Below are 23,619 nucleotides of genomic sequence, written 5' to 3'. Positions count from 1 at the left end.
GTGTCGGAAAGAATTAGTCCTCGTTCTTTACTATTTCTACGCTCAATGTTTCTGTAAACTTGGAAGATTTTCTTGGTCTTGTGGGTGTTTACCGTGTCAGGTACAATATCATGACAAATAGATATTTATTTCAAGGGACTCGGACGCGTGTCATCGACTTCTCGAGCTGTACCGCCGGCCCCTTGCAATTATTGTCTCCTGCCCTTATATATATTTATAAATATCATACTGTTGAATCTCGCTGATAAGCCTCCTGTTTCCAAGCCCTGCACGGATATGGTGAGCTTATTCACTAAAAAAAAAAAACAAAAAAGTGGATAACCATACAATTGATGTCGACGGGATAACGGTGGGATGTGATGTGTGATGTGCTACACGTGTACAGAAATAGGAAATTTGTCCGCCTTGTCTTGTAGAGATGAGGTCTTCAGAATGTACAAATACAAATCCAACGAGAAAAAATATAGCGATAAGAACCCGAGAGATGAAAGAACGATAGAAATTGATACCATGCATGAACGATGGTTAGGTCTGATGCGGCCAGTAGAAGTCCAACGGTGGCTCCAACGGATATCCTGTTACACCATGCAAGTCGTTCAACGCTAATGCCGCTGGGTGCTGCTCCGTCCCTGACCAGGGTGTATTGTAGTCATACACTGGCTCCGCCGGAGTGACGCAACCTGAACTATCATGCGAAGCAGACAAAAGGATAGTATCAGGAAGGTTCTGGAATTTATCAGGAATGGGGAGTGGGTCATGGTAAAGTCGGCTGTCGACAGATGATGATTGTGGGTCTGCGGGAAGGGAGGCTGTTGAATCGGTGGGTGAATCTGATGTGTAGACAGACTGTAACGGTCCTCAGAATTCAAAAGAGAAAGACGACGTGAGAGAATAGCTTACATATTTAGACAGGATTTTGTCAAGCGCCTGTCCAAGAAGCGACCACTCAAACACTTTGAGGTCTTTCTCAATATTCCGGGGCTTGGGATCAGGGAACTCCATGATGCGGTGGAAGAAGACCTCAAACCCATGTTTGTGTTTGCTGACGGTTGTCGGCCTCAACCCCTCCAAATTGCGCCTTATGCGGTTTTTCTCCTCGACAGGAAAGTCGTCGTTGGTGAGCCTCTCGAGCAGATAAATGATATCCACGCTGGTGACATAGCATAGGCGGTCTTCATTCCTGAAAATACAGGAAATGACAGTGTCTGTGTCGCAGTAGTCATCCTGGCGGATAGCTTCGCAGGAAACAATGACTTTGCAACCGTCTTGGATCTTGTGAAAACGAACGAGTCGACGACCCATGCGGTCTTCGGAGGCATCCCAACCGGTGCACATAGTGTCAAGAGGGGTTGTGATCTGGAGAATAGGCGTCTGGGGATGGAGGTGGATGTCCTCTGGAGAGCCACGGTTAGCGCGCATGAGGGAATTCGCGCGAATGCGGCGTGATCCTGGTCTGCGGTCCGAAAGAGTCGGAGAAGAAGCTGACGATGCGTTGTGTATACTGGTGGTAGTATTGGCCCGTCGACGGAGCACGGGCCCTTGGGAAGCCACTACTGGCTGTGAAGCCACTATTGGCTGCGAAGCTATCCGAGATGGCTGAGAGACCACGACTGGCGGATTCTGCACGGGAAGATCGGGTTCCCAGTAGGTAAACTCGCCAAAGCAGACAGCATCGAGAACGGTGTTGGCCGAGTCAACTGCCTCGACGCTGAGGGGAGCCTTCCGTTCATGCCTTCTGTGCGGAATCGTAGCATGAAGCTTATAAAGGCCATATTTTTCTGCAGATATCTGGGAGACTTGAGTGCTGACTGCTGTCGAGCCAACTTTTAGACGTAGATATACTTTTTCTGGGGCAGGATGGTGGAAATCAATGTGGACGGAAATAGGGACGCCGACCTCGCCTTCGGAGGGATGGTAGTTGACGATAGAGATGAGTCCTGCCGGAGAGACCACAAGCGACGATAGGCAGGACATGGCGGTCGGGGGAAGAAAGAGAGGCGGGAACTGGCAGAAAGGATGCCCAGCCAAAGCCATCCGCATTCTCTAAAATCAGAGGAGGATAGGGGTATTGACGCCTATTTATTTCCATTTCTGGTCTAGCGTCGATTACCGATCGTTATAGGCAGGTGACGGGGGTCCATATCACACACGAAGACCCACTTTTTGTTTTTGTGCTCGAAATATTATTATATGTGCCCGATCTATTCGATTTCCGTCATTTTAATTTTGGCCAAAAAGATGACAGGTAAGATGTCGGCATTCCCAACGTCCGTCTATCCAAATTAGGCTCACCGGCGGCACGTGCCCTTCGCCCGATAAGACCCGGCCGCAGAAAGAGCAGCGGGCAACAAAGAGTCCCCCGTACGCCTCCAGTGTGGATACGACCTCCGCCACCCCTGCTCCTCCGGCCCGGGCCGCCATCCCGTTCACCCGCTCAGTGACGAGCCTGAACACATCAAATACCGAAGTCGCGTGTGGCACCTGTTTTTCCCTCGGGCCAAAGACGCTCACTGCCTCGACGCTCAGCTCATCGCGTCGGCCAGCGCCCAGGAAAAGATATGCTTGGAGCACGTCGGGGATGACGACGCGCACAATATCGTCGCCAGTGTCGCCCCGTCTCGCGCGCCAGAGATGCACTTTACCGCTGTGGTCACGATTCCAAGTCTGCATCCATGCCTTGAGTTCCTCGGTCGTGTTGATCACAATTCCGTCAGGAAAAATATTCTTCTTTGTCTTCTTTTCGGCGACATATGGCTGCGGTGACCTTGACCTGGACTGGATTAGTTATAGATGCACAGGAACGTGCTGCCTACCTTCGTTTAACGCTGCCTCGCATCACATCTACCCCAGATCCGTCTTTTTTCTCACTCGATGCCGCGTGTTCTAGCGCTTGTTGTACCTGCCTGCTCTCCACTGCTTCCTTTGCCCTTTGCACCGGCTCCAGCTTGGTCTGCAGTCGCACATCCTTCTTCGCATTCCCATTCAATAAATCATGAGGCACCCTTCGCAGCCTGCCCACATGTCCCTGCAGTTCCTTGAGCGCCGAAATCTCTTTTTGGAGCTCCTCGACGTTGGAAGCCATCATGTCTACATGTCTAGTATACATGCACAAATAACCCGACAAATTCAAATTCAGTCCATTGTGTGTTGTCCGAACAATGATAAAGCTGAAAGCTTGACAGCTGGCCATCACCAATCCCTTTATGATAGCCGATTCTTTTGTTTCTGACCATCTTTCAAATTTCACAGCGACCGCAAGAAAGCACCCGAATTGTTGCTTTGTTCGAAAAAAAAAATGTCATAGTATTCTTGCGCGGAAGATACCGCGGTCTCCGATCTCCGACAATGCATCCACTTCCGCAAGCAACATATTCCTACAATCTAGGTTCCTCCATCCGCACAGTCAGCAAATCGACCCATCGGCGTGGGTTATCTGTGTAGTAAATGTTTCAAAACTTCACCCCAAGGACTTGGGTCATCGAGCTGTGACCCCCAATGTCACATTTTGCCAATAAAATTAATTGATTACTCGATATCCCCGGGCCGAGACTGTCCAAGGAAGATCACAAAGGTTTCATGAAAACACGAGTCATGGTCAGAGAAATTCTTTCTGCTCATCTACAACTCAGAGGAAAGAAATTCTAAAAATGTCAAGATGACAATAAAATATTGCAATTGTGGTCCTGGTCAAAGTTCTGTCATGCTTGGATTTCATCCAGGCGTTTGAACAACCTGTTCATTCTACCTTCCAGACTTTCAACATTCCCTTTCACAACGCCTCTATTTTCTTCCAAACCCTTCAACACACCCTCGACAGCACCCTCAAGCTCAGCAAGCCTGTCCTTTACCTCACGCTGTCCTTCCTCCAGTCCCTTCAACGTTGTCTCAAACTCACCAGCTGCCCCATGTAATGCTGACAGCGTCCTAAGCCTCACCAAGACATGCGGAATCTGAGGAAGGCTTGACCCCAATCTATTTAAAAGGGGGACTAACTGCTCAGCGGTAGTTGCCCCTACCGCAGTTGACTGAGACCCCTGCCGTCGATGTGAATGTGCCGCTGTCCGATCCAAGTCTGATAGAAGAAGTTTAAGTCGGCGAGAGATAGAGTCAATATGTCTTGGCTGCGTTAGTAGCGTGAGCTGCGCATTGAGACGTGTAATAAGAGGGACCAGTGGTGGAGGCAATGGGCTCAGTTCATCAAGTGCAGTCGTTGACGAGCCGACAAGTTTTTCGAGCTGTCCGACCCTCTCGTCCATCTCGACTAGTCCAAAAGACGGCTGCTTTTCTGAGGCATCCTTCTCGTCAATGTCTGCATCTTCGTCTTGAGTTTCTTTGACGCCATGGTCCTTGAGCACAACACCCACTAATCGCCCCCTTCCTTCCTTCCCCTTTCTTATACGTTCAAGGCGGCCCCGAACGTCGACGAGGCCACGAATGAGCTCCCCAGGATCCTTTTCCTTGCTCACCTGAGGATTCGTAGGATCGGCTATCTCAGTCTCCAGCGCACCAAGCTCAATCTGTAGGGCCTGGAGTCTATTGCTCAATGTTAGCTTTGTGGGCTCATCGTCATCTTCATACGTAGTACGTAGTCGTTCTATCACCTAGCATTAATGTGCGATAATGAAAGAAAGATTGCACGTACCTCTTCTCTGTTCAGCCTTTCTGAATCTCAAGCTAGCGGCATCCATCGCGATAAGACTACTTGAATCCAGTTCTTCCCAATTTCCAGGCTCCCCATGTTTACGGGGCCGCTCTCTTTCGTCGTCACTCCCGCCGCCCTTCTACAACGGTATCAGTTGGCAACCATCGACGCCAACACGGGTATGTACTGACATTTCCTTGTTCAGCTGCGTGCACATCCTCCGTTTCGTACACATCGGGCGCTGTGTCCTATATCAGATGAGCATTCGAAGTCGGGCAAAATGAGGAGGGACGAACAATATCAGGGAGATTCGCGTACTTGGCGGAGTTCATGATGTGGGGCGAGCAAAAAACGATAATGGCGACAATAAGCGCTGCCGAAATTCGGCTTCTTTATTTTTTTAAATTTTTTTTTTTTTGGTGCAGCTTTGATGACAATCGGCAACTAACAATGTTAGTCCCAATTGCCAGCTAGGTGGCAGGGATTTTCACCCCGCTGGACCAGGGTAGGAATGCATTTGCGCACGAACAGCTTGAAGACTGAACAGTGTGGGATTCGCCATTCAGCACTACCCACTAAACCTCCCAATGGAGCTGCAGACCCACCCATCTTCGGTTCACCTAAAAAAGAATCGTCACCTTAGAGATTCGAACTCTAGCGGGCAAAGCCCAACCGCTTAGCAGGCGATCCCGTTAACCACTCCGGCAAAGTGACTTGCCTTTCCTCTGCGATTAATATTATTATATATCACCTTTGAATTTAATAGGTATCCCTCGTCTCGCCGCAGGCAAAGTTTGCCTATCATCTTGACGCTTTTACACTCATGTCCTTAGAGAAACCCACCTTCAGTGCGAACTCAAAATTCGTCCTTGTCGTCCATGGGGGTGCTGGAACCATGTCTCGAGCGAACTCAACACCCGAGAAAGAAGCCGCGTATCATGCAGGTCTTCGTGCCGCCCTCGAGGCTGGCTATCAAGTCCTGAAAGATGGCGGGGAAGCAATGGACGCGGCCGTTACTGCCGTCACTGTATTCGAAGGCGGGCGTTCTTTCTTCTTTCAGTCAAATATTATACGATGATTGAGGTTGTAGACAATATCCTGTTCAACGCAGGCAAAGGTGCCGTTTTTACCACGACGGGACACAATGAACTCGAGGCATCTCTCATGCTGTCAAGACCACCTTCCACTCACCCCGAAATTCTGGCAACGCGCCGTGGGCTGGGACTTACACTTTTAACGCGTATCCGGAATCCTTCCCAGCTTGTGAGATCCCTGTACCTATCTCCTTTCAAAGTTCCCCATGTCTTCCTATCTGCTACGCACGCAGAGGAACTTGCAGTTCAACAAGGCTTCCAGCTCGTCAATGCGTCATACTTCTTTAGCCTCAAACGTTGGAAAGAGCATCGGGAAGGATTGGGGCTCCCTGTTCTACCTCTCCCATCCGGGGTTGAAACTGGTGGAGATGAAGATGACATGAGTATGAATCCCAAGGGTACTGTCGGCGCTGTAGCCCTTGATGTCAGGGGATGCATTGCCACCGTGACGTCTACCGGCGGTCGAACCAACAAGCTCCCAGGAAGAATTGGCGATACTCCGCACATGGGGTCTGGGTTCTGGGCTGAGGAATGGCCCGTAAAGGGATGGATACGGCGCGAGTGGAACAAACTATGGAGAGGCAAGGACACACAGGCGGTAGGAATATCGGGAACGGGCGATGGCGATGTCAGGAAACTTTCTTGACGTCACGTTCTTTGTGATTCTGATTTATGCGACCTTTCAGTACTTCATCAGGCACGCAGCGGCGGTGGCGATGTGTCATAGAGTCAAATTCATGGGGGAGACCCTGGATAGCGCCGCTCAGCATACCGTAGAAGATTTGTTGAAGGATGGGGGCACGGGAGGTCTCATTGCTTTGGATGTCGATGGTAACGGTATGTGTCCTCGTGTCTTTCACTGTGTCTAACACAGACTTTTGTTTGTTGAAGTTGCAATGGCGCTAAACTGCGAAGGTATGTATCGCGGAGTCATCAGGGAGGATGGTGTGGCAAAGACAGCAATCTTTAGTGATGATAAATTGCAATAGATACTTAGAATAAGATATCATAGAATGATAAATATGTATGGTCACTTTGCCGGAGTGGTTAACGGGATCGCCTGCTAAGCGGTTGGGCTTTGCCCGCTAGAGTTCGAATCTCTAAGGTGACGATTCTTTTTGGCTGCTACGTCGGGTCCATTATCCGGTGGGCCGGGCCTGAGTAATCTTACCTTCGTCCATAACAGCCAAGTCGTCGGTATGGCTACCCAAGATCCAGTCCAGCCAGGAAATGCTGCAGCACCAGTTCTGCTTGATTTTCTCAGTTCTGTTCCATATCAGCTCACTGCTGCCCTTGTTCGTCTCGGTCCTCATATATCAGCCTTGAGGCAGCTCGCGGAGGTCACCAGCTGGTCGTCATCCTGGTACGACAGCTGGCTCGCTATCGCTGCTTGGTGGGCGCTCTGTTTGCTGCTGGAGCTCACTGTGCAGTACGTCGCCCCTCATTATTTTGTCTCTTGCTTTCTGACTGCCACGCATTAGATATCTTCTTCCTGTGACGTTTCTGTTTGTGTATTTTGTATCTAAATGGACAACACCACGACGGGTATCTGGTCCGCCAGTTACCGAACAAAATCTTCAGGCAACGATCACAGATCTAGTCGTTCTGCAGTCTCTCTTGCCATCTATTCCATGCGAACTCAACGAGAGTTCTCTTTCTGTACTGGTCCGCGTATGCGCTATCTTGTACATCCCATATCTTGTCATTACCCATTGTGTTTCCCTGCGTGTCCTCTTCGGTATCGCAGGCACTATGGTGCTCTCCTGGCGTGCTCCATGGATCCAAGCTCTACGCACAATACTCTGGAAAAGTGCATGGTTCCGGTGGGGTGTCTACCGAGCATGGTCCAGGCTTTCTGGTCGACCACTCCCCGTTCCCACAGTCAGCACCAGAGACCTCACGGTTGAACATGAGCGCAATTCGGCCCGATTTCTATTCATGGTTTACGAGAATCAGCGGTGGTGGATGGGGCTTGATTGGACTGCTGCGCTGCTCCCGAGCGAACGCCCTTCGTGGTGTTCTGCATCTTTGCAGCCTGTTCCTCCACCAAGTGCAATGACACTCCCTGGTGACAGTGTGGTGTATGTGGGCGACGGGAAGGGCGGCCGGGAGAAGCGGACCGCCAAGTGGGCATGGGAAGAGGCGGAATGGAGGGTATGTGTCCGGCGGGAGGGTTCAGCTGTGGTTAGAGTTGAGAAACCACTACCCACCCCCAAGGGGGATGGCCCTGGGGAGAGCCAGTTGGCTAAAGTAGATAGTAAGATGAGAGAATCGCAAGACGCTGGCGGATCTGGAGAGGAAGCTCAGGAGGATGACGAACATGACAATACCGATGAAGATCCAGAGACTGACGCAGATGGCTGGGTATATGGCGATAACAAGTGGGAGAATCGGTCGGCAAAGGGGGGAATTGGAAAGGTGTGTAGATGCTTGCCACTTTGCTGCACTGTCTGATGTCTTTGGTATTCCAGTATACACGATACAGACGTTGGACACGCATAGCTATCGTTAACGAGACCGTCGAAGTCGTTGGGGCCGGTGACGTTGGTATAGAACAACGGCAAACTCGGCAAAGCGGCGCAAGTCATTCCAGAGAAAGCAGCGTGGGCAACGACAGAAGTAGCCCTCTACGGCAGCGATTGAAAAATGCTCTGAACAGGCAGTCTACATCTCCATCTTCGTCTTGAGCATAGTAGTCTTATTAGTAATACCTAGGTGTACGGTACATTTAGTGTTGGGCAAAGAAGACTAATTTCTTATTCCCTTGAATAATTTCTTGTGGATCAGATGGCGATGTCAACTTATGCATTCCAATTGTAATCGTCGGGGTCTCCCCTGCCATAGCTATTGTCTAGAAGTTTATTGTTGGTCCGTTCCATAGAATGCAGACGCAAAGGAGGTTTGGGAGGTTTGACCACACAATCCACTTACCGTTTTCTAGAGTACAAAGGTGCATTTATTCTTTACTAGTAGTCCAAGGTGCTTAGGTCGGGGGCCAACAGTATTTCAACCACTTTGAGCCTCGGCTGAACGTTGAACGTTAACTTAATAATGCAGGCGCTTCAGATTTTTCATGCGACACTTTTCATATAAATTTTCTAGAAAATAGGTCCCGTCCGACGCCAATGTCTTACCCTCGATTTCAATAGAAATGACGGAGGTAACCCGAGGAGGGGAACGAATCAAGTTCCGTCGAAATGGCGGAGGCAAACCGACAGGGGAAACGGAGGATTGAATTGGCACCCCCCCGGACAGCTCATAGCAGAATTACTTCGGGAGTAAGTCACCGACGGCGGCAAGCGTACAGCTTAAATAGCGATGAGTCTCGGCGATACAGCACTCCAATAAATACATATTATAATAATGATTCATCCCCCTTATGTATCTGTGTAGTGAGTACGAATGAACGAATTATTTAACAAGCCATCAGAGGAGCTGATTCGGCTCCTTGGGACTCGCTAGCTCAAGGAAGGAATCTGAAGGGAGAACAAACGTTGGCGCCCGAAAGTCTGGGTCGACGAGGGGCTTAGGTGATGGTAGAGCGCGGTCGTATGTTCGCGCTTTTGGCGGTGGACTCAGCTTCATGACCCCTGTCTCTGTCGCCGGGAGCACAGGCGCCTCCTCGACATCTAGCAACAATCCACCGACGTCCTTGAAAGACATGTTGTCGTACTGAAATACAAGCGTCCTTCTGGACGGCCGAAGGATCGTTGCCATAGTGTGTAGCCCTATCTTTTCAGGCTTTGGGGTAGTCTGGTTCCTGTAGATAACTCAGTTCCTCCGTAGAACTTGGATGATGGCTGAAATATTACCTCTTGGCAAAGGGTAATTTCAACTCGAGATTTAATTTCGGAATGGGGGCGAAGAGACGACGATAGTGTTTCCTCACGTCTTCTCCCGTACCAATGAGAGCGAGGAAAGCTAGCCCAATAATGAGAAACATCCACCTGTCGCCCTCGACACCGAACGCCGTACGAGGTACGGAGTGCCAGACAGAGGCAGAATACGTTTTCAGAATTGAACGCTCGGAATCACTGATACCCTCAAGATGAGCCTCGATTCGTCGCTCGGTGGCTTGAAGGACAATCATTGTGATATGGTACGCGGTATTCAAAACAGACACGACGACAGAAAGGACAAGAAGTCGGATGTAGCGCTGGGAGGAAAGTGCTGGGAATGATGGATCGGCGAGAGGGGAGTATTTGTGAGAAACAGGTCTGAGATATTTGTATGCACCGAGAGAGGCAACAGAAAACCCGACGGCAATGATGGAAAGAGTGAGGCTGGGCACGTTGACGAACGTGATGGAAAGGGTGACATCATAAGTGAATGGTAGACAGCCAGCGTCGAGGAAGACGTCGAATCGATGCGCTTGTGCGGCATACTCTATGACAAATTCAATATCAGCGGAAGCTACGCAGAGCTAGGGGGAGCTTACGCGTGAGGGTGCCGGCGACAGGTATTGTGACACAGAGGAAGACATCCAATATAGCACTGAGGGTCATCTTTGCGAATCATGAGAACGCTTTAAATGAAGAAAAAAATTATGCGCTAACCTGTGACGACGATAGTGGGCCATTGAGTTGGGAGATGCACCAGATACGACGAGTAATGGTCATGAGAGAAGTGGGTATGCCCACGGATGAAGCAGCCAGAAGACGCAGGCTAAAATCACACCAGTTGTGGGCAGTTGTGCCAACAGAGTCGACGAAAAGAATTAACAGGCTAGAAGCCAACCAAAAGATGAAGAAGAGGGTGCCGAGATTCCACGGGTGGGCATGGGACGGAGTAGGAACAAGGACAAGAAGGAAAAGGAGCACCGAGAGAACAGAAAAAGCCGTGTTAGAGGAGGACATGGGGGGAAGAATAAGAAGGGGCAATTCATTTCTTTCAGCCTTTATAGTCGAATTGGTGAGTCCTTTGTACTTAACGCGCCGAAGTTGAAATTTCGACCGGAAGTCGGCCCGATGAAACAACTCCGCCCATGGAAACGACCATCATCTTGCTCACCGTCGCTGCTCGTCTGCTCACGAGTTTACTTGCTTTTCTCGCATCCTACCTGCCACTGTTCGACGCGTCGCCCGTGAATTCATGGCTGCGCTGGGATGCGTTTCATTTCTCGCATATTGAAAGGGAGGGATACGTGTACGAGCATGAATGGGCCTTTTTCCCAGGGCTGCCCTTTGTAATTCGGCAGATTGAGCCTGAGAGCATCCAATGGCACATCCTCATGACCGCCATTGCTTGCGATACCTCACTCACTCTCTACCGCCTTTCCAAGTACCACCTTCGCATGCCAAACCTGGCCTTTCTCGCAACCCTGCTCTCCCTCCTTCCCAGCAGCCCAGCTACTCTTCGTCTTGCACCTTATGCAGAGCCTTTTTTCACTTATCTTGCCTACAAAGGTACGTTGTCGCTGCCGTTAAATGCCGTGATTCTCATGGTTCCTAGGTCTGCTGTATTGCGCTACTAAAGAATTCTATCACGCAACTGTGTGCTTCACCTTGGCAGGGTTTTTCCGGTCCAACAGTATTTTTCTTGCCGGATACATTCTGTGGGGACTCGGGCCAAGAAAATTGCACCTAAGTGTATTGCTCACAGCAGTCATTTTCTCTCCATTCATATACCAAAATTTGTCTGCATACTTTGCATTCTGTCCCAGAGCCGATTGGTGCAAGAACATCGTGCCTTTGATATACCCTTACGTGCAGGCCAAATACTGGAACGTCGGTCTCTTCAACTACTGGTCATTTCAGCAGCTCCCAAACTTTGTCATCGCTGCGCCACCTCTGCTGCTCCTCACGGTATACTCCATCCATATCCTCAAGGGACCGTTCACTTCGTCACTCGTTCCGCATGCCATCCACGCGTTAATTCTCTCTGCTACCCTTCTCTTCGCCTCTCACACGCAAATCATCCTACGCCTTGCTGTATCTCTTCCTATCACATCCTGGGCTGCTGCCTGGCTCGTCATGGAATACCGGATGTGGGGAAAGCTGTGGGTCGGTTGGAGTGTTTTATGGGGAAGTATATCTATTGTGCTGTGGGTGACATTTCTACCTCCAGCGTGAGTAACGTAGTCACTTTGCCGGAGTGGTTAACGGGATCGCCTGCTAAGCGGTTGGGCTTTGCCCGCTAGAGTTCGAATCTCTAAGGTGACGGTCTTTTGGTCCCGCGGAAGGTTTTTCTTTTATAGATTGAACATTGCTGAGGTTAGACATGCAGTTCCCGTATAAGCTTTCATTGGGAGAGGTAAAGTCAAAGTCCCTGATCCATTCGCGGACGCGATGAAGAAAAAAAGTTTATATGTGCAACATAAGTTTATGCCCGCTATACAAGCAAACCGTAGTACGCGAAGCACTAAACTGGAGTACTGATATGAATAAAATTACGATCGTAAAAAACATGAAGTTGTGTGTCTGTGCAATGGAAGATAAGCGTAACGCAACATGTCCGGATATGAATCACTACGGTAAGAGCCATCGGTGCGTCAATAGTCAGGATTACGGAATGTCAGTCTTAGATGCCAATGAATTAAAAACAAAAAGTCAAGAAGATGATCCGTTTCTCACCTTCCGAGGCCTCATAACTCCAGTACTGGAATCACCGATGTCAGTGGTATTACCGCTTTGCGGTAACTTCGTCGTTAGACTCCCAGCAACTTCTGATGTCGCTGCTGAAGATGTCGGAGCAGGAGACTCGTTCACTGAGCTCGTGTCCGTAGCAGCCGTAACTGGAGCTGTCGCATGCGCCACAGATGATGATGACGAAACAGTCGTTAATGTCCCACTAGACGAACTGTCCGAAGGTGCCGAAGTTGATGCCGTAGCTTCAACAGAGGATGCACTCAAGCTATCCGCCTGCACCTTCAGTTCGGCAACCGACAAATCCAAGTCATACGTCGTTGGCACATGATCCTGCACCAACTTTAACCATGGTACCTGGTACCCGCCCATCCCTATCCTGACCGTGTTTGCCGTAGAGACGTCGAGGTATCCCAATGGTATGATGTCTAAAGACGCCAGAGCACCCTGCGTGAGCACCACTCCATCAATCGCAGGAGACACTGTAGTCTCCCCAGGTAGAATGACAAAGTCTTCTCCGAACAAATGTCCAAAGGAGGCATAGACAACTCCTTCAACGGCTGCTTCAGACTGAGCGTACTCGATCACCATCGGAGTATCTAGTGGGTTGTGAATCGAGACAGTGACAGTGACGAGATTCGTAACGAGACTGTCGAGCGTGATGATAACATGAATGCTTGAGACGATGTTCGACTGCCCCATACCTGCATAAGTTGGATAATCAGGAGCTACAGCAAATGTTGCTTTCAGATACGAACCTGGAAGTGTCGTCGTCAGTTGTAGCCCTCCTAGAGCTTCCTGGAGTGATGTAAATGGTGTGCTTTGGGCATCGCCATGAATCGTCAGAGGTATATCGTCTCCAGTGGTCAAGAATCGTGTCAAGAAGGCCTAAGGGGGTCAAAATTTGGTAAGCACACGCAGGTCAATGACATTCACTCACTTCAGCTGTTGTATCGTTTGCATCTCTGGGCTGATAGTGGAACTCTGTAGAAAAAGCTATTTCTCCTGGCAGCAAATCAAACGACTAGGCACATCAGTCCACAGAAGACGTCAAGATAACTTCACACTTACATCAACTGCCGCCCTTCCAATCATCACACCTTCATACATGACCGGCAATACAATATCAATCGTATAGAGGGACACATTGGACGGATTCTGTATTGTCGTCGTCAGGGGCGAAACGATATACTCACTTCCTCCATCTCCCCCACTGCCAGAAACAGATACGTTGCTTAAAGTCGCCGAACCCCCGAAGGAGTTCATACCCCTCAAAGATGACGGCACGTCGAGGGAGATGCTAGAAATAGGTACGTTCCCGATTGCCGTGTGAGCTGTAACATCCGCCGTTCCTTTAAGTTTGAGACCTGCCTGGTCGAGCAGGGTTACAGCGGCGAACAATGCTTCGAATGCTTCGTCGTTGAGGGATTTCAGGGGTTGATTCTCCCATTTAATGTTAAGATTCGCCACATTGCCTGTGGACACACCACCAACTACAGTGCTTTTCGGCAATGTAAGTGAAGCTATTTCCGTTCCATCCGATGAAGTCATCACAATATTCTGTGCAGCCTCAAACACTTGTAAAGAGAATCCGAAGGGATTTTTGTACGTCGCTGTTGTATTGCGGGAACCCGTTAGAGGTGCCCAAGTCTGGTCGTCACTTTGTAATGTTACTTCCAAATCTGAGAGCTCCACAGATTGTATGACCTAATGAGGTTGATAAGAACATTACAGCAAACGGCGGTGAGAAGAAAACCTACGTTGAATATTTGACCGGATAAAATAACATTAAGAGATAGAGTCTTGAACGCAGCACTAAGCCAATCCACCGTTGATTCACTGGGCTGGACAGAATCGCCGGTCGTTATCAAAGTGGAATTTTCTCCAGCCAAAAAGGCAGAGAACAGCCGTCCGACGGTGTTCAGGTCATCACCGCTTTGAGGCATTATGCGCCCAGAGAAATGTGATGCAGTCTCTGAGCTAGCCGTAAGAATAAAGTCAGTCGCTGTCAGAGCTAGAAGAACATCACGTTAAGGTGAATGAAGAATCTTCAAGTCGCAACGTACGTCCAACGAGCGTTCCCTCATAATATGATTGGAATACGACTGTTCCTAAGTCAATACCAATTTCTACCACGCCATTTTCAGTGTTAAGGTTGTGGACAAGCGGAGGGGTCACTCACGCGACGGTGATGGTACTGACACATCTGTTTCGATATGAATGCCCCCGTCTGTGTCATCGGATGGCAAGCCAAAGTTGCTGATTGTAACACCGGGTAGGTTATTGAACGCCTTGAAAGTGAGGTTCTTCTCTAGTGATACATCATCGAAAATAGTTCCTAATGCAATTAGCCGAAGTTTATCGGTTGATATCGTCCATGAGAATTCCTCGTTATGGAGTAGGTAGATCGCAAATTGAGTAAATCTACAAGAGTTTTTTCTAGTTAATAACTACAAATGGCAAAACTGGAACAGAGACGGACTGTGATTGATCTGTTATCGTTAACCTTGCTCGAGTCTCGTAGTTGGGCACCCCATCGTTAGCTGCTGCACAGACTAAAAGAGGAAATTCAACTTCGACTAACTGCGTAAAGGCCACTGGGACAACCTACTTGAATCAAGATCGATCTGCGCGATGTCGTGACCCTCCCAATTTATGCTAGTATCCGTGAATATTTTCATTCTTGTTGAAGAAAAGCACCACTTACGTAACTGGCTCTGTGAAGGTAATGAGCGCATCTAGCGGACCGGTCCCTGTCAGGGAACCACGCAGAGAAAGATCCAGCCCGTCATTCGAGATATTTCTGCAGAGGATAAAGATCGGGCACGGAGCATTCCAAATGCACTCACGAGATATCAGCCTCAAGAAATTGAAGAACAGAGGCATCGACTAGATTTTGTGCAATAGGTCCTGCGACAGCACCTATAAGGTATAGGGCAGTTTCATCGGTCTAAGAAGTTAGTTGAGACAGTCACCGCGCTAGAAGTGCATGAATGGGAGATCCTTACTATGGCTGGGACACCGTTTTGCTTGAAGGACAGGTCTACTGCGACTAACATGCAATATACGGTGAGATTTCGGTATATCCGGCTACAATTACACACATACAATCATCGAGTTTGAGTGACGAATCAATTGCGAGGTCGACTTGAAGATTTTGAAGTGCCTTTATGATCGCACCTGTGACGTCGAACTGGTTGCCGCTGTGAAGGAGAATTTGGACTTAGATTAGAAGTAAGAAAGTTCTATCCGACTTCGTACCTAGAGCAACTGGAGGCTTGAGTGTCCACAGTCGTTGTGACCTAAACGTATGTATGATATCAATAATTACGAGCCGTCAAGATATAGAACTTACAGGAGGATTGTAGTCTGGATTGGCAATAAGTAGCTGGAACATGTCAACTAGTGGTCCGAGATCGACACCGTTGGCCTGAGCTGTAAGTCCCAAAAACTGGACAATAGTTAACGGGTCCAAGTTATATTTCATGTCCAGCGACTGTGAATTAACGCTACTGTGTCCGTCAACGTGTATCGGATTGGATGACACATCTACATCTTTGATTGTGCCCAGTGTCAGCCCTCGATACGTCGCGATGGCACCGATTGTGAGCAGATTGATGCCAGCCGTAAATGGATTGGCGAGAGTGAAGGATGCTTGAGCGATGCCTGTGTCCACAACATCGATTGGGAATGTCAAGGAGGCACTTTTGATCAGCGTGTCGTGCATAGCAGGTATTGTCACGGGAGACAGGACAATCTCAGAAAGCGCTGTCTGTAAAGACTCGATCGGGGTAGAATCTGTACTGCCGGTAATGGAGGTTTCCGCGTCGACTCCTTGTATGTAATTTTCCAGGAGTGTCCGTCCTGCCGACGCTGCGTCTGATCCTTGCGGGAAAAAGTGGACATCTGTGAACAAGGAATGAAGATAAGAGAGCCGAGGACGCGATGGTGCAACGCGAACCTGTGAGATAGCTCCCGTTGCCAGGTGTGATTACCATGTCGGCCTAATAGCAGTTCAAAGGTAAGCCGAGCATACCCAAATCGGGGAAAGCGTACCATATTAGAGGTGCCAATCACTTGGTTCCTAGATACAGAGTGAGATATGTAAGAAGAAAAAAAAGCGACTTACTGGTAGGAGAACAAAAAGGAAACATCGCTTGTGCCTAGTAACGCGGTTGATTTATTACAACTTGGGTAACAATGCGCAACATACCAATAGTCAAGTTACTGAGCAAAGCTGTCAGACCAGTTTTTCTGGACGCTCGAGACTCACCTGGGATCGTAAAGTATACTGTTAACCTTGATGAGCAGGTAGCCGGGATAACCATGGTTAACATCCAGGTCACTGACAGTGACAGGTCGTGCTTTGAGACCTTGCAAGCCATCGATTGAAGTTCCCACGGAGAATGGGATTTCGCTGAAAGAGAGTAGGCCAACAGCGGTACTTGCATCGGCATTGGCTGACCCTGTCAAAGTCAAGGTTTCCTGAGATCCCATGGTAGTTGCTGCTAAGAAGCTATCAAAGACAGAATGAGCATTGTCGAAGACTGTGAAAGGCACGTCGCTGAAAGACAATGTGATGATGCGAGCATCCACGTCTGTGCTAGCTGGTGACTTCGGAATCATCAGCTGCGCGAAGTCTTGTCCACCATAACCAACAATAATGTTCTGTTCGAGCACCTGTATATCTACGGGGAAGGCAAAAGGCAGTGTGAACGCAGCCTGAGAAAAATCGCTACTTGTCGCCGGATTATATGCGGTATCATCTGTGAAGTCTATTTCCAACTGCAATAGATCAACAGACTGGATAATGTTTAGGACACCTTGATTAGGAAGGACTGATGCCACTTGCAGACTCTTGATGCCTTCGTTCAGCCAGATGACCTAGACATGCAATTAGAGGACTGGGCATGATAAGGGAGACGGAACGCACATCTTGAGGACCTGCACTATCACCGTGGACAATGACATTACTGTCTTTTCCATGAATGAAATTGTTGAACAAGGTCGAGACCGCCAATAAACCTTCATCCGAGTCCTGGGGGATCAGACGGCCGACAAGAGAGAGATTGGAAGTGCCGCCCGGTGTCAATGTAAGGCCTTTCCCCGAAAGTATGGGAGCGATTATGACATTGTCGAAATAGGTCTCAAAGCCTATGGAACCGAGGGTAATGCCGACTTGGGACGGCTTAAACACAACGCGTTAGTGAAGCCAACTCTGGAATCAAAATTGATAACAAACATTGGTCGCAGTGACGTCCAAAGTGAGATGAATTCCACCGTCAGGATCATTCTCAGGCAGGTTAAAGCCAGTGATCGTGACACCACCATTCAGGTTATTCATACCCTTCAATGTGACCGTCTTATCGGACAAGGAAATTTGGTCAACATCGATGCCCAGCGTGCTGACTGCAACACAACACAGAAAGTAAGTAAAAACCGCCTCATAGATGTGAAGACACACCAGCCAAATTTTCACCCGAGATGATCCATTCAAAGGATTCCTCCGTCACCAATACCTAAAACCATATTAAGATTATGCAACCAAAGGAAAATAGCCATGCACACTTTAATGAACTCGGTTAAGTGATCGACATCGGCGACGGCGAACTGGGACTGGACATTGAAATCAGCCCCAGTATCACCAATTACAGTTATGTTATCCATCTCGATAGATCCCAGTGTCTTACCATTCCACGAGACGGATAAACCAGATGGGAATGTGATGACAGCATCAACTATGAAAACGAAAAGTTAGAAATACAAGACGTGTGTTGTGACTACTAGTAACGACGAACATGGTCCTGCATTGGTGATACTTCCTGTCATTGCAGCAACTGGGAACAACTGTTAGTTAGACCTTCGACGGTTGCTACGGGAGGCATACTGAAAGATTCTGGTTGAGGATCAGAAATAAGGACATTGTCGATGCTATCGTTCAATATCAGTCTCAATCACAGTGACGCCAGCAACAAAACGAAGAAACCTAAGTAGTGATTGGGACACCATCTTCTGAACAATCGGTTGAGCCAAGATAGGCAGTATGAGATCAAGCGAGTCATCGGTATTGGTCTTCACGCCACTTTGCGTATACTCGAGCGTGGTACTATAGTCACCTGTAAACTGTGTTAGAGAGAACAAAGATTTCGAGGCTGGGGCAGGTCACCAATCTTCAAACCAGTCGTAAGGTTGACGTCGGTTTCGAGCTTTGAAAAGGCCTGTTGAACAAATTGAGGGAGGTTGAACCCGCTGATTTACACCAAATTAGCGCTGGAACGGCTCCTGATCTTCCTAAAACTGACGTGTATATGTTCCTCTGAGTATCGCCCCTCAAAGAAGAGGCATCAACTCCGTCCACATACGAGATCCCCCCAATGCTGACGATTCCATCCAATTGGGCGGTATCAAGACCTGCGACGACCGCCAGCTTACGAGTCAGAGAGAATAAAACACTCGGAGACATATTCATGTTGAGATCCAGTTCAGGGGATGTGGCCGTAGATTTTCCATCTATGGTGAACGCACTGCTAGACTCAATCATTCCCAAAGTCAGGCCAGCAGAGCTGACGGTCGATCGGATATTCGTAATGCCAAGAGCTGCTGTGAAAGGATTCTGAATGATGACGGAAACGTGACTGATATTGTTCTCTCGTCCAGTGGTAGATAGGACTAGGGTGACAAATAAGATATTTGACTTACTGATCATGAAAACCTGACTGACCTTCAAGAGCGGCTTGATTCAACAAGGTCGTGTTCAATCCCGGGAGGACGACCCCGATGTCAAGGGTCCGAAACGCGTCCGAAAGTGAAGCGATCTCGGTGCTTCCATCGTAACCAACAATGGAGAGTTGAACATCTGCGTTGCAGAACATTACTAGCTGTGGGATTCTCGATATAGTGATGGTTACCTTTCCGACCAACGAAGTCATCCAGCGTCTGCAGTCCTTGAGGGCTATCGTTTGCCTTGAAAAAGGGTGTATGTGAGCTAATTTTACTCAGAAACAGACGGCCAAAAACTAACCGCAAAGGTAGACTGTGCCACAACGGTGTTGTTGCCCATATTTAGCGTCAGGTTGGGCATAAGGGCCGTACCCAACACTACGCCATCACGTTTCAATTGCATATCTGACATTACTGAACAAAAGCTTTGCATCGAAGAAATTGAGATCAGACGCACGGAGATCGCCGGTCTGCAAGTACAAATTGGACGGGTTGTAGATCATCACTGTAAGTCTATCAGAAAGCCGCATTAAATTATAGATCAAAACGAACCGTTGATACTGAGAGTGATGCCGTCTTCGGTGCCGCCTCGTACATCAACGCCCTCGATGTTTGTCAGGCCATTCAGGCCTTGCAAGCCTTTCAGTGACGACGTGACATTGAATTTGATGGGACCTAATGTTATTTGTCCAATGCTCGTATTCGCGATAGACCTTGAGTGGCCGATAATCTGAAAGTCTACTACTGCGTGACTAGTGATATTGACGTCTGGAGTCAGATCAACACGCTGAGTGAGAGAAGATGATGCTGTGTACTCACTAAAATCAGCAAATACAGGATGGTCGGGTGTCGCCAGTCTTGTGTCGGTGATAACAATATCGACTGGGCCAGAGGTGTTCTTTTCACCATACACCTTGATATGAGAGGTGGAGGCATCTAGAGGCTACGAAAGACAGTGAAAAAATCCTAGTCAATCTCAGAGAGTGGATCAAGCTTACAATATCCAGTCCTCCTACAACTCCTTCCGGTCTAGTGAGGTTGAATGAATTCTGAATCTGTCCTATAGATACAGAAAACCCGAAGGGTAGTGCTGCCACAGACAACACATCAGTCAATGTGAAAGAGGTTAAGTTTGCTTCGACTCACCTAACTGAGCTTGAACCGTCTTGCTGTTCGTTATCGGTGACCACGGTACGGACGTGTCGAATAGCAAACCCAGATCACCGATCTCGATTGCCTGGATCGGGTTAATGGCGCCTTGGAGGGAAACGAAGGGGATCTGCAACTCTAGTGCCTCCACACCCTTAGTGAGCCAAGAAATCGCGGTGCCGTCGTTTTGCAGAGTTGATTGTCCCTTGGCAATGACGGTTGAGTCGTCACCATTGAGATAGTTGGTGAAGAGTTCCGAAATGACAACAAGCTCATCTGCGGAATTATGCCTGATCAAGTACCCTCCCAAAGATATATTATTATCGCCAGGAACCTGCGATGATCATTGTCAGAGGCCACGAAAAAAAGGTACAGATTCCGTACTATCTTAGTGTCTTCACCAGTACCCACTCCCAATGCAATATCTTTGTAGAAGAGATCGAAAACTACAGTTCCCAGATTGAGAGAAAATGGGCTGTTCGTTACGAATAGATAATCGTGAAATCAGGCTGAAAGATGGGAATGCGTACCTGGGATTGAACAGTGTCGTGATGGTAACAAAGTTGATGCCACCATTTGGGTTGTCACTAGGAAGCTGCAAATCCGTCAGCTTGGTGTTACCATCGAAACTATTGAATCCTAGTGGGGTGGGTTATGAGGGTTTTCCTTTCGAGAGGACGGAGGGGCCTTACCGTTCAAGGTGATATATTTATTGAACTTGATTCCATGAGACAAGGGAAACTTTGCCGCTTGGACTTTGAGGTCGTCGCTCGAAAGCTTCCAAGTGAAATTGGTCCCGGTAATCATATGCTGAGCAAAACTACCAAAGGCATCCTCGTCGCTGATGTTAAAGACGGTCTGCTCATCAACGGCGGCTCTTTTATCTTTGGCAAGAAGTGTATGTAGCCACATAGATCCGATGGGAATTTCCGTGCCGTTGTCCTGAACCCAATATACGTCGGTAGGTTGGGTAAACTCGATTCTTGCCGATATGACGCCGGTGTGAGTAATCTATATAAAAGATATCAGCGGCGAGCATATAGTTAATCGTTGCCAAAGTAGGCGTACAACACCACTCAGTGCGAGGTTGAATGTGTTGTTCTGAAGCTCAGTGATAGAGGCGACATTGACGTTGATGACGGATTTATCGACGACCGACTGAACGACGGTGGTAACGACAGGAAAGAGCAGAATAAAAAGCAGTGCAATTCCTAAGGGAATGATGATAGCTTGCGAAATGATGAACTTGCGCGTCTTGTACCAAGGCATAGAAGGAGCCACCTTCTGAGGGGAGGCATCAGGCTGGTCAGCCGCGCTTGGTTGAGCGGTCGGGGTGCCTTGAGAAGGCTCAGGGCCGACGGGCACCCCGGCAGCTGTCGTTCTCAGGATTTCTGGACCCTCTGAAAACCGTGAACCAGCCGGCAAGGCAGCATGGCCTGCAGAAAAATTGTAATGTCAGAACAGAGACAGAATGGTAGCAATAAAAGGAGTGTACCAGCTAAGGACGCGGTCGAGCCTTCGAAATCGGGATCATGGTCGTATATGCCACTGCTTTCACGAGCAGATTCCATGGTACAAGGGGTGAGCTCGAGGACACAGACGCAGAGAGAAGAGACACGAGGGGAGGGACCGGTAAGTGAGGAAGCTTAAGGGAATAAATAGACTGAAAAATATAGCAGGACGCTGAAAAAAGCATTTGGACGGATGAGATACAAGAAAGAGCACATGGTTATCCGAAGCAGAAGCGCCGCAGAGCAATCATATTTCGCTGCCTCCCGTGCGCAATTCAGTCACCAGGTCTGATGAAAATCATCACGAGGAGAAGGTAGCGTGGGGGCCCAAATTCAGGCTTCTAGTTATCCGCAAGATATATTTTCCTGAAAAGAAACGGTCAAGCATTGAATGGTACCGGCATTGCTGCTCAAATGCGACGGTGCCTACGAGGCGGACGATGGCGGTGATTGCCAAAAAGAGGACGATGTGAAAGTTAGCCGGCCCTTAATTTCACGTGTATAGGCTGACAGGCTGTCAGGCAATTATATTTCTCGCGACGATCCTTTGAGGATTCAGCTGACATAAATTTCTGGAATATACGGATGTACAGAGAGAATAGACATGTGGAGATATAGATGGAATATATGGTGCGATGCTGTGGGTGTACAGAGTGAATCGTATGGGAATAGAACAAAAAGCAAGAATGTTCAGCAAAGGTATTCAGCGAATACTGGGGACAAGTTACGGGTCCTCACTGATCTCTCCCTCTTCCTTACTGCTACTTCGAACGCTACGCTTGCTTTCCAAAGCAGTCGTATCACCACCATTCGGTTCCGGCGCCTCCGTATCAGATTTTTTGTCCTCGCCTATAATATCTTTTTCTCTTGTTGGAATCGTAGCCGATGCTGCGGCAGATGTCGACGTGGCCTCGCTTGCATTAGAATCCCGTCGCTCGGGCTGGCCGCGAGACCGTGTCGTCCTGCGCCCTGGCTTTGACTTGTCTTCGTTACCGTCAAGTGCCAGGCCCGGTTCTGGAGTAGAAATACCCTCAGATATCGGCGTGTTCACAACTTCTATTGGAGAACCTTCTTCTATCTGCTGGGCTCGCGACTGACGCGTCCGTTTAGCTGGATATGTCGCATCGGCGTCGTCGGCGTCTTTCCGCTTCCGCTTCCCGCCTCCACCACGTTTCTTCCTCGGACTGCTGGCCTTTTCCTTTACTTCACGCGCCGGCACTGGTACGACTGTTACGGAAGCCGTGGCAGACGTTGCCGACTTGGTGTCCTCTTCTTCGGCACCCTGGGCGGCTGGCCGTTTTCCACGTCCCGGTGCCTGGCGTCCTTCATCATCATCCACAGTGATATCAGCCGGAAAACCGAAGATAGTAGGGTCTAGCGGAGGCAGCGAGAGTGCTAATGGACCCAAGGGATGATAAAGGGGCAGAGGTGGGCCCATGGGGTGCTTTTTTGACTTGCTTGGGGCAGATGCCGCGCTCACTGGTAGCACATCCCTTCCTGCGACATTAGACTTTCCAGGTGGTGCTATCCTCGAGGAAATGGTGAAAATGGAGGCTTTGAGAGAGCGAGGGTCCGAGAGTGGTGGTGACCGGTATGTGAATTGGGGTTTCCTGCGAATAGACGATACTGGGCCATTGGTAGCTAGTGCTGACACTATGGGACTTATGCTGGCCATGCTGGCAATGAAGCTGAAGGATATAAGTTTTATGAAGGAAGTCGTGAAAAGAGACATGAAAACGCACTACTTGTGGCCTCGACGTCGAGCGGCGGGGTGCAAGGGCCCAATAATACTCTGGCAAGGGAGAAAAGGTCACTCCCAGTGAAAGAGTGGCAGAGCACAGTCGACTGCTGCTGTCTGCAAGAGGAGGAATGCTGACACCGGTGGTCGTATGCAGTAAACACGAGCGGCTCAGCCTCCG

The 23,619-nt window shown here is 48.9% G+C and overlaps 8 protein-coding genes and 3 non-coding genes across 11 annotated transcripts; 5 read left to right on the top strand and 6 right to left on the bottom strand.

The window, feature by feature from the left end:
• Positions 1–525: 525 nt before the first annotated feature.
• On the bottom strand, positions 526–1,974 carry BT62DRAFT_894301 (uncharacterized protein; the record flags this gene model as incomplete). The annotated part of the gene is made up of 2 exons (XM_043183170.1): positions 526–846; positions 901–1,974. The coding sequence occupies 2 exons, from the start codon at positions 1,972–1,974 to the stop codon at positions 526–528; spliced, it is 1,395 nt and encodes a 464-aa protein (XP_043039915.1).
• Positions 1,975–3,698: 1,724 nt separating this feature from the next.
• BT62DRAFT_919715 (uncharacterized protein) lies at positions 3,699–4,974 on the bottom strand (the record flags this gene model as incomplete). The annotated part of the gene is made up of 4 exons (XM_043184174.1): positions 3,699–4,594; positions 4,643–4,781; positions 4,834–4,890; positions 4,939–4,974. 4 exons carry the CDS (start codon positions 4,972–4,974, stop codon positions 3,699–3,701), a joined length of 1,128 nt encoding a protein of 375 aa, XP_043039914.1.
• Positions 4,975–5,274: 300 nt separating this feature from the next.
• Positions 5,275–5,356, bottom strand: BT62DRAFT_t74. The gene has a single exon. It is a non-coding gene; the product is annotated as a tRNA-Ser (tRNA).
• A 109-nt stretch (positions 5,357–5,465) lies between these two features.
• BT62DRAFT_986915 (asparaginase) lies at positions 5,466–6,777 on the top strand (the record flags this gene model as incomplete). The annotated part of the gene is made up of 4 exons (XM_043190030.1): positions 5,466–5,679; positions 5,733–6,364; positions 6,423–6,573; positions 6,628–6,777. The coding sequence occupies 4 exons, from the start codon at positions 5,466–5,468 to the stop codon at positions 6,723–6,725; spliced, it is 1,095 nt and encodes a 364-aa protein (XP_043039913.1). The 3' UTR covers positions 6,726–6,777.
• BT62DRAFT_t77 lies at positions 6,766–6,847 on the top strand. Its single transcript has one exon. It is a non-coding gene; the product is annotated as a tRNA-Ser (tRNA).
• Positions 6,848–6,873: 26 nt separating this feature from the next.
• BT62DRAFT_949266 (uncharacterized protein) lies at positions 6,874–8,729 on the top strand. Its single transcript, XM_043188098.1, has 3 exons — positions 6,874–7,165; positions 7,218–8,154; positions 8,208–8,729. The coding sequence occupies exons 1-3, from the start codon at positions 6,936–6,938 to the stop codon at positions 8,421–8,423; spliced, it is 1,383 nt and encodes a 460-aa protein (XP_043039912.1). The 5' UTR covers positions 6,874–6,935; the 3' UTR covers positions 8,424–8,729.
• A 298-nt stretch (positions 8,730–9,027) lies between these two features.
• Positions 9,028–10,644, bottom strand: BT62DRAFT_1075976 (uncharacterized protein). The gene is made up of 4 exons (XM_043179171.1): positions 10,293–10,644; positions 10,175–10,241; positions 9,549–10,122; positions 9,028–9,496 (listed from the first exon to the last, which is right to left on the bottom strand). The coding sequence occupies exons 1-4, from the start codon at positions 10,590–10,592 to the stop codon at positions 9,163–9,165; spliced, it is 1,275 nt and encodes a 424-aa protein (XP_043039911.1). The 5' UTR covers positions 10,593–10,644; the 3' UTR covers positions 9,028–9,162.
• Positions 10,645–10,704: 60 nt separating this feature from the next.
• Positions 10,705–12,132, top strand: BT62DRAFT_968165 (uncharacterized protein). The gene is made up of 2 exons (XM_043188899.1): positions 10,705–11,141; positions 11,188–12,132. Exons 1-2 carry the CDS (start codon positions 10,721–10,723, stop codon positions 11,805–11,807), a joined length of 1,041 nt encoding a protein of 346 aa, XP_043039910.1. The 5' UTR covers positions 10,705–10,720; the 3' UTR covers positions 11,808–12,132.
• BT62DRAFT_t78 lies at positions 11,816–11,897 on the top strand. Its single transcript has one exon. It is a non-coding gene; the product is annotated as a tRNA-Ser (tRNA).
• BT62DRAFT_931852 (uncharacterized protein) lies at positions 11,983–22,151 on the bottom strand. The gene is made up of 43 exons (XM_043186223.1): positions 21,685–22,151; positions 21,258–21,625; positions 20,882–21,200; positions 20,720–20,828; positions 20,574–20,664; positions 20,187–20,523; positions 20,039–20,130; positions 19,860–19,983; positions 19,593–19,808; positions 19,498–19,545; positions 19,342–19,445; positions 19,229–19,283; positions 19,042–19,176; positions 18,623–18,989; positions 18,487–18,569; positions 18,307–18,436; positions 18,208–18,251; positions 18,119–18,157; positions 17,889–18,058; positions 17,785–17,839; positions 17,563–17,729; positions 17,254–17,508; positions 16,594–17,204; positions 16,534–16,547; positions 16,450–16,483; positions 16,377–16,404; positions 16,282–16,324; positions 15,676–16,226; positions 15,582–15,622; positions 15,429–15,523; positions 15,329–15,372; positions 15,170–15,270; positions 15,028–15,123; positions 14,932–14,978; positions 14,803–14,875; positions 14,503–14,744; positions 14,387–14,449; positions 14,081–14,334; positions 13,392–14,027; positions 13,261–13,344; positions 13,079–13,208; positions 12,309–13,024; positions 11,983–12,254 (listed from the first exon to the last, which is right to left on the bottom strand). Exons 1-43 carry the CDS (start codon positions 21,758–21,760, stop codon positions 12,240–12,242), a joined length of 7,302 nt encoding a protein of 2,433 aa, XP_043039909.1. The 5' UTR covers positions 21,761–22,151; the 3' UTR covers positions 11,983–12,239.
• A 76-nt stretch (positions 22,152–22,227) lies between these two features.
• BT62DRAFT_931851 (uncharacterized protein) lies at positions 22,228–23,565 on the bottom strand. Its single transcript, XM_043186222.1, has 2 exons — positions 23,443–23,565; positions 22,228–23,388 (listed from the first exon to the last, which is right to left on the bottom strand). Exon 2 carries the CDS (start codon positions 23,373–23,375, stop codon positions 22,425–22,427), a length of 951 nt encoding a protein of 316 aa, XP_043039908.1. The 5' UTR covers positions 23,376–23,388; positions 23,443–23,565; the 3' UTR covers positions 22,228–22,424.
• Positions 23,566–23,619: the final 54 nt, after the last annotated feature.

Source organism: Guyanagaster necrorhizus, assembly GCF_019112545.1.
Source record: "Guyanagaster necrorhizus MCA 3950 unplaced genomic scaffold BT62scaffold_12, whole genome shotgun sequence".
Taxonomy (NCBI): domain Eukaryota; kingdom Fungi; phylum Basidiomycota; class Agaricomycetes; order Agaricales; family Physalacriaceae; genus Guyanagaster; species Guyanagaster necrorhizus.
This window is presented reverse-complemented; position numbering and strand designations above follow the sequence as displayed.

Bases quoted from the DNA above. Each gene is read 5' to 3' on its own strand.
- BT62DRAFT_949266 (XM_043188098.1), top strand. From the start codon at position 6,936: ATGGCTACCCAAGATCCAGTCCAGCCAGGAAATGCTGCAGCACCAGTT. The intron at 7,166-7,217 runs GTACGTCGCCCC...GCCACGCATTAG, and splicing joins CTGCTGGAGCTCACTGTGCA to ATATCTTCTTCCTGTGACGT. The intron at 8,155-8,207 runs GTGTGTAGATGC...TTGGTATTCCAG, and splicing joins CAAAGGGGGGAATTGGAAAG to TATACACGATACAGACGTTG.
- BT62DRAFT_968165 (XM_043188899.1), top strand. From the start codon at position 10,721: ATGGAAACGACCATCATCTTGCTCACCGTCGCTGCTCGTCTGCTCACG. The intron at 11,142-11,187 runs GTACGTTGTCGC...CATGGTTCCTAG, and splicing joins CACTTATCTTGCCTACAAAG to GTCTGCTGTATTGCGCTACT.
- BT62DRAFT_931852 (XM_043186223.1), bottom strand. From the start codon at position 21,760: ATGGAATCTGCTCGTGAAAGCAGTGGCATATACGACCATGATCCCGAT. The intron at 21,626-21,684 runs GTACACTCCTTT...ATTTTTCTGCAG, and splicing joins CTCGACCGCGTCCTTAGCTG to GCCATGCTGCCTTGCCGGCT. The intron at 17,730-17,784 runs GTGTGTCTTCAC...GTTGTGTTGCAG, and splicing joins CTCGGGTGAAAATTTGGCTG to TCAGCACGCTGGGCATCGAT.
- BT62DRAFT_931851 (XM_043186222.1), bottom strand. From the start codon at position 23,375: ATGGCCAGCATAAGTCCCATAGTGTCAGCACTAGCTACCAATGGCCCA.
- BT62DRAFT_1075976 (XM_043179171.1), bottom strand. From the start codon at position 10,592: ATGTCCTCCTCTAACACGGCTTTTTCTGTTCTCTCGGTGCTCCTTTTC. The intron at 10,242-10,292 runs GTTAGCGCATAA...TGATTCGCAAAG, and splicing joins GCCCACTATCGTCGTCACAG to ATGACCCTCAGTGCTATATT. The intron at 9,497-9,548 runs GTAATATTTCAG...AGTTATCTACAG, and splicing joins AAATTACCCTTTGCCAAGAG to GAACCAGACTACCCCAAAGC.